The 6,473-nt window shown below is 56.3% G+C and overlaps 1 protein-coding gene across 3 annotated transcripts in view; it reads left to right on the top strand.

The window, feature by feature from the left end:
- The window catches only part of SPIRE2 (spire type actin nucleation factor 2), a 49,303-nt gene that overhangs the window by 15,274 nt on the left and 27,556 nt on the right, over positions 1-6,473 (top strand). For 2 of the 3 annotated variants that reach the window (XR_001885403.1, XM_017871201.1), the window contains exons 2-3: positions 832-875; positions 4,888-5,244. Coding sequence is in view for 2 of the 3 variants with exons in the window: in XM_017871201.1 (XP_017726690.1) it covers positions 843-875; positions 4,888-5,244 (390 nt within the window). In the remaining variant the exon portion in view is untranslated. Of the gene's footprint in view, positions 1-831; positions 876-2,471; positions 3,045-4,887; positions 5,245-6,473 lie in introns of those variants that run through there. The other variant, XM_017871204.1, reaches the window with a different exon arrangement.

Here is a 6,473-nt window from a genome sequence, read left to right as displayed (position 1 = left end):
TATATTTTTAGTAGAGACGGGGTTTCACCATGTTGGCCAGGCTGGTCTCAATCTCGGGACCTCATGATCCGCCCACCTTGGCCTCCCAAAGTGCTTGGATTACAGGCGTGAGTCACTGTGCCCGGCCTGTTTTTGTATTTTTAGTAGAGACGGGGTTTCACCGTGTTAGACAGGATGGTCTCAATCTCCTGACCTTGTGATCTACCCACTTCGGCCTCCCAAAGTGCTGGGATTACAGGAGTGAGCCACCGTGCCTGGCCTTCCCAAAGTAATTTTAAAATGTTTTGTAGCCACAGGGTCTTACTATGTTGTCCAGGCTGGTTTTGAACTCCTGGCTGCCAGCAGTTCTCCCACCTCAGCCTCTCAAAGTGCTGGGATTCTAGGTGTGAGCCACGACATCTGGTCTCCTCCTCCTTCACTCTTCCTCGCAGCCAAGTTTCCCTAGGGGCAGCCTCCTGCTTTGCCCAGGACAGACTGGGACCCATTGGCTGCTCTCCAGCCCTGACTCCCCTCTGAGTGGTCACCATGGAGCGGGGCTGCTGCATGGGGCATTGGGGGTCTGTCCACCAGCTGACCATCATCCTTCTGTGGGCAGGGGCTGCCTTGCTCTCCTGGCCCCTATACCTGGGTGTCCTGCTTAGAGCCAGCTCGAGCTGGGCCTCATAGGTGTGTGTCCAAATGACTGAGTGGCTGGGCCTGCTGTGAGCCTTCTGGTTTTCCGGCGGAGACTGGGGATGCGGCGTGTGTTCCTGAGGGGAGGTGGGTGGACAGCTATGTTTATCGGGGTCCTGGAGATGCTGACAAATACCTTAACTCCCACTTCTCTTACAGAACCCGCAACCATGGTGGTGCCACTAGCCAGCTCGGAAGCCCAGGTACTTGTTAAAAATTCCAAATATTACTTGATGTTTGTTAAAACATACCTGCATCTTAAAATGTAAATTATAAAGCATACATAGTTACACAGTTGTTTCAGCGAGGCAGGTGCAGATAAAATACCCAACAGGCTTAATAAAACTCTGCTCACAGAAAGCAGATGGGGAGGAGACCACCAGGGTGGGGAGGGCCCCCGTGGGTGCTTCCGGCCGGGAGAAGAGGCAGTGGTATTGCCTCTTTCCATAGCTGGACAGATGAGGACCCCAGGTGATGTCTACAGGGCCGGCCTCGCAGACGCAGAGCCAGGGTCAGGGTGAGGACTTCAGGTGCAAACAGGAAAAAATCAGCCTGACGACCAGTGCCCAGAAACCCCACCCGACCAAAACTCGGACCTCAGCATGGCAGTGCCTTCCTCTCCCACTCACCTGCCCTGAAGTCACATCTGCAACTTCATGTTTTATCTTTCTACTGCCTTTTTGGTTTTGTTTGGTTTTTTGCTTTTGTTCATTTTATTTTATTTTTTAATGAGATGAAGTCTCACTGTGTTGCCCAGACTGGTCTCAAACTCCTAGGCTCCAGCCATCCTCCCACCCTGGCCTTCCAAAGTGCTGGGATTACAGGCGTGAGCCACTGTGCCTGGCCTCTTCTTTTTTTCTTGAGACAGTCTCCCTCTGTCACCCAGGCTGGAGTGCTGTGGCACAATCTTGGCTCACAGCAACCTCCGCCTCCTGCGTTCAAGCAATTCTCCTGCCTCAGCCTCCCAAGTAGCTGGGACTACAGGCTCCTGCCAGCATGCCCAGCTAATTTTTGTGGGTTTTTTTTTTTTTTTGAGACAGAGGCTCTCTCTGTCACCAGGCTGGAGTACTGTGGTGCGATCTTGGCTCACTACAACCTCTGCCTCCCAGGTTCAAGCAATTCTCCTGCCTCAGCCTCCCAAGTAGCTGGGACTACAGGCGCCCATCACCATGCCCAGCTAATTTTTGTATTTTTAGTAGAAATGGGGTTTCACCATGTTGGCCAGAATGGTCTCAAACTCCTGACCTCGTGATTCGCCCACCTTGGCCTCCCAAAGTGCTGGGATTACAGGCGTGCGCCACCGCGCCCGGTCTTTTGTTTTTTCTAAGACCTATACTCTTGTTGCCCAGGGAGGAGTCCAGTGGTGTGATCTTGGCTCACTGCAACCTCCGCCTCCCAGGTTCAAGCGATTTTCCTGCCTCAGCCTTCCGAGTATCTTCTTTTTTAAAACAGTTTTTCATACCCAAGTGAGATTAATTGTTTTTTTTTAAAAAAGAAGAAAACAATATAGTTTTATCACAAGACCTATTTATATATTATTAAACACAGTAGTATACCCAGGGTGGGTGTGACACAGACCAGAAGAGGCTATATGTCCTGCTGTTGATCGTTTAAAAATAATAATAAAACCAAAGTCTACGTCACCACCTGCAATGCTTGACAATTCAGTGGTAAGACGCCTTCCACCGTGGAGAATCTTGGGGCGCTGATGTTTAGACAGCGTCCCGCTCAGGGTTGCTTGGCAGCTCTGTGGAGATGGCGTTGTGCTATACGCAGTTTCCTGGGACGTGAGTGGGGGCCCGTCTGGGTGGCTGTGTCTGGTTATTCGTCATTTGTCTCACTGTTGCATAATACACGGGACAGTTTACCTTTCCAAAGTCCAGGACTCCAGGGCTGGGAGGCAGGGCTGGCCCTGCTGTCCTGAGTCTCCAAACAGAGGTGCAGTTGCTGCCTACCGCCTGGAAGACTTTCCAAAGGGGGTCTGCCGTGGCACCTCTTAAACGTTTTACGGAGAGCTTGGTATGCGGAGATGCAGCCTAGACTGTCTGTCTCAGAGGTGCACACATTAACCTGATCGCCCTATCCCCAGGAAAGAGGGCAGAGGAGCTCCTTAACATCTCGCTCCAGCATTCCATGAAATGACCACACAGCCCCTCAGTTACTGGGCAGGCGTCCTGGGCTGGCAGTACTGCCCACCGGCTGCCCCAGGCCTGTACCCGCTGTGGGCGAGTGGAGGTGAAAGGCCCTGAGACTGGCTGCCCGCCCAGAATTTTCCTTACGGGAAAGCAAGTTTTTTGCTTTTCAGAGAAAGTTTCCAGTGACCTGGGCACAGAAGAGCTTTTATGGACGCAGCCTTCAGATAAGACGCTCAGGTTGGAGTTAACCCTTTTGCCAATGTGGTCAGAAAAAGCGGGGAGTGGCCCAGAGGGGCTGGGTGCCGCTCTGCACAGGGTGGGGTCGGGGGCTTTGCTGCTTCCTCCCTCGGTCTGTCCTGCTCCACGAGGCAGAATCGGAGCCACATGACCGGGGACAGCAGGAGCTGAGGCCAGCCCCACCCGGAGCGGGTGGGAAACGCACTTCCTGCCACGCCGTCCTTCCTTGCCCTTCCCTCTGGGGCCCAGAAAAGAACCGCTGGGAATTTGTGTTAACAGAGGCTGGTGCCAGTCGGCTTCCTCACACCCCGCCCTCTGTTTGTCACTGTGCCCAGGAGGGGCCCTAAGATTCCTCTCTGGAGAACCCTTGCCCCGGGGATCCCCCGAGCCCTGGCCAGGGCCCTGCTGTCACTGGTTAGGCCTTGGCTGCCGCCGTGCCCTCTGAGCTTGATTCTAGGCTGTGTCTTGTCTATCTCCAGTGGAGATGAGACAAGTGAGCTCCCAGGGCGGGCTGGGGCTCCACTCCCACAGACACTCATGCTTCCCACCAGTGCCCCTGCAGGTTCCAGGGCCTTCTGCGGCGTTTCCGCAGGACAGACGGGACAGGTTCTAGAGCCTTTGGCGTTTCCGCAGGACAGACGAGGCAGGTTCCGGGGCCTTCTGTGACTTTTTTGCTGCAGGCTCAGGTTTAGGCTTCCTGGGCTCCCAGCAGTGGGTGGGAGGGGAGTATACAGTAAATGACAGACCAAAGGGCCCCCCTGCAGGGCCGCTGAGGCAAAGTGGCCCCAGGAAGTGGACAGTGCCTGGAGGAGGTGTGGCTCGATCTGCCACACCATGGCCCCCCACCCGGGCAGCGTGGCACAGAGCTGAGAGAGGGGCCATGAGCAGCACTCCTGTCCTGATCCAGCTTGGCCAGTTGAGACTGTGGTCAAGGGGACCGACCTCTCCACGCCTCCGTCCCTGTCCCTACATCAGTGTGGCTGGAGGTGAGGTTGGTACGTGCTGTGCTGGGCCGCGCACAGCATCTGACCTAAGGAGTGCTGTAGTTGTGTTTGTGTGTGGATCTTTCTTGTAAAGGGAAACTATGAGAACCCTTTAAGATATGAAACACAGTGCAGTGCAACTTAGAATGTCCTTGTAGTTGTCATCGACCTCCCGTGTCCAGCTGTGCTGCCTCTGCCTCCCTGTCCTAGCAGACCTGACCACCTGGGGGCCACCTGGGCGTGTGGGTCCCGAAGTCGGCGCATGTGGGCCCCCCGCCAGGTCACTCCACAGACGCACGGGTGCCCTTTGTGGTAGATTATGGAAATCAGGTCTCTACTGTGAAGCTTCACTGATTTTTAATGTGCTTTTAAAAAACTTCAATTTTGTTTTTTTTTTTGTTTGAGACAGGGTCTTGTTCTGTCGCCCAGGCTGGAGTGCAGAGGCCTGATCTCGGCTCACTGCAACCTCCGTCTCCCAGGTTCAAGCGATTCTCCTGCCTCAACCTCCCAAGTAGCTGGGATTACAGGCACGCACCACCACGCCTGGCTAATTTTCATATTTTCAGTAGAGACGGGGTTTCATCATGTTGGTCAGGCTGGTCTTGAACTCCTGACCTCGTGATCCGCCCGCCTGGGCCTCCCAAAGTGCTGGGATTACAGGCGTGAGCCACTGTGCCCGCCCGGGCACATCCTTTTCATCTGGTCCATACCTTGCTTGTGCCTTAGTCTCCGGACCGACAGCTGCTGTCTCCCTGGCCGGGCGCTGGGCCCTCTACACCCACCAGCGGCCTTCTCCCCTCCCCGCCTCCCTGCCCCACCCCCCTGCAGTACCGCCCGGTGACCGCGCCCCTGTCCCGCAGACCGTGCAGTCCCTGGGCTTCGCCATCTACCGCGCGCTGGACTGGGGGCTGGACGAGAGCGAGGAGCGCGAACTCAGCCCGCAGCTGGAGCGGCTCATCGACCTCATGGCCAACAACGACAGCGAGGACAGCGGCTGCGGTGCCGCGGATGAGGGCTACGGGGGTCCCGAGGAGGAGGAGGAGGCCGAGGGTGTCCCCCGCAGTGTGCGCACCTTTGCCCAGGCCATGCGGCTGTGCGCGGCGCGGCTGACCGACCCCCGGGGCGCCCAGGCGCATTACCAGGCCGTGTGCCGCGCGCTCTTCGTGGAGACGCTGGAGCTGCGGGCCTTCCTGGCCAGGGTCCGGGAGGCCAAGGAGGTGAGCGGTGCGTGGGGGCGACCGTGGAGGGTCCGGGGGGCCAAGGAGGTGCCTGCGTGTGGGAGGGGACTGGCAAGGCCGAGCTCTTGGTGGACAGGAAGTCAGGTCCTCGGTGCGACTGCCGCTGGCGTTATGTATTCCCACTTAACCCTCACACTTGCTTGTTTTTCTGTTTTTGTTTTTGTTTTTTTGTTTTGTTTTGAGACAGGGTCTCGCTCTGTCACCCAGGCTGGAGGGGCAGTGGCTGGATCTCGGCTCACTGCAACCTCCACCTCCCAGGTTCAAGCAGTTCTCCTGCCGCAGCCTCCCAAGTAGCTGGGATTACAGGCACGCACCACCACACCTGGTAGTAGAGACAGGATTTCACCATGTTGGCCAAGCTAGTCTTGAACTCCTGACCTCAGGTGATCTGTCTGCCTTGGCCTCCCAAAGTGCTGGGATTACAGGCATGAGCCACCGCGCTGGGCCTCACACTTGCTTCTTACCAGAGAAGTTAAACGGTGGGCTCAGCCCCTTCCCCAACTGCTCTCTCCTGTTGCCTCTAAGTTGTTATCCTGTCCCGGCACCCATTGTGCTCTTTTACATCTGCAAGAGGGCATCCTTCCTCCTGCGTCCCCACCAGCCTCTCCAGGCCCTGGTTCCTTCTGAAGTACGATGCCAAAGGTGGCCCCTCTATACTCAGGAACCACAGAAAGGCTCAGCGACTTGCTTGGAGCTTTGGGTGGGAAAACCCACCTGCTGGTCTTGTGACAACCCAGCCTCACTCTCCTGCCCCTTACAGCTGGAGGGACCATTTGACAGCTGAGCAGGTGCAGGCTCGGAGGCTGGGACCGTTGCCCAAGGCCACAAAGCAAGAGTTGGCCAGTGCTGGCTCTGACATGGCTCCCAAGCCAGAGTTCTCCCCTGGGCCTCCTACCTCTCCGTGGACTCGACCATCCCTCTCTTACTCTCCCAGCCTCTCCCTGGGCACGGCTGCTGCCCCAAGGGAGCTGATGTGTTTCTGTATCATGGGGTCTCTGCACATGTGGACTCTGCCTTTTCTCCCATCAGCATCTCACAGAGGAGAAAGCCAGGCCTTGGAGAGGCAGGGGATTCCTTCTTGCCTCGGTGGCAGAAGATGTTTTCAAAGTTAACTGATGCTGGTCCTTCATTCCTCCCTGACCCTTTATGATGCTGTGTCTCTCTTGTCCTCTAACCAAGAAAGGTTCCTGGCCCTCTGAGCCTTAGCA

Source organism: Rhinopithecus bieti, unplaced genomic scaffold (assembly GCF_001698545.2).
Source record: "Rhinopithecus bieti isolate Rb0 unplaced genomic scaffold, ASM169854v2 scaffold_1037, whole genome shotgun sequence".
NCBI classification, from domain to species: domain Eukaryota; kingdom Metazoa; phylum Chordata; class Mammalia; order Primates; family Cercopithecidae; genus Rhinopithecus; species Rhinopithecus bieti.
This window is presented reverse-complemented; position numbering and strand designations above follow the sequence as displayed.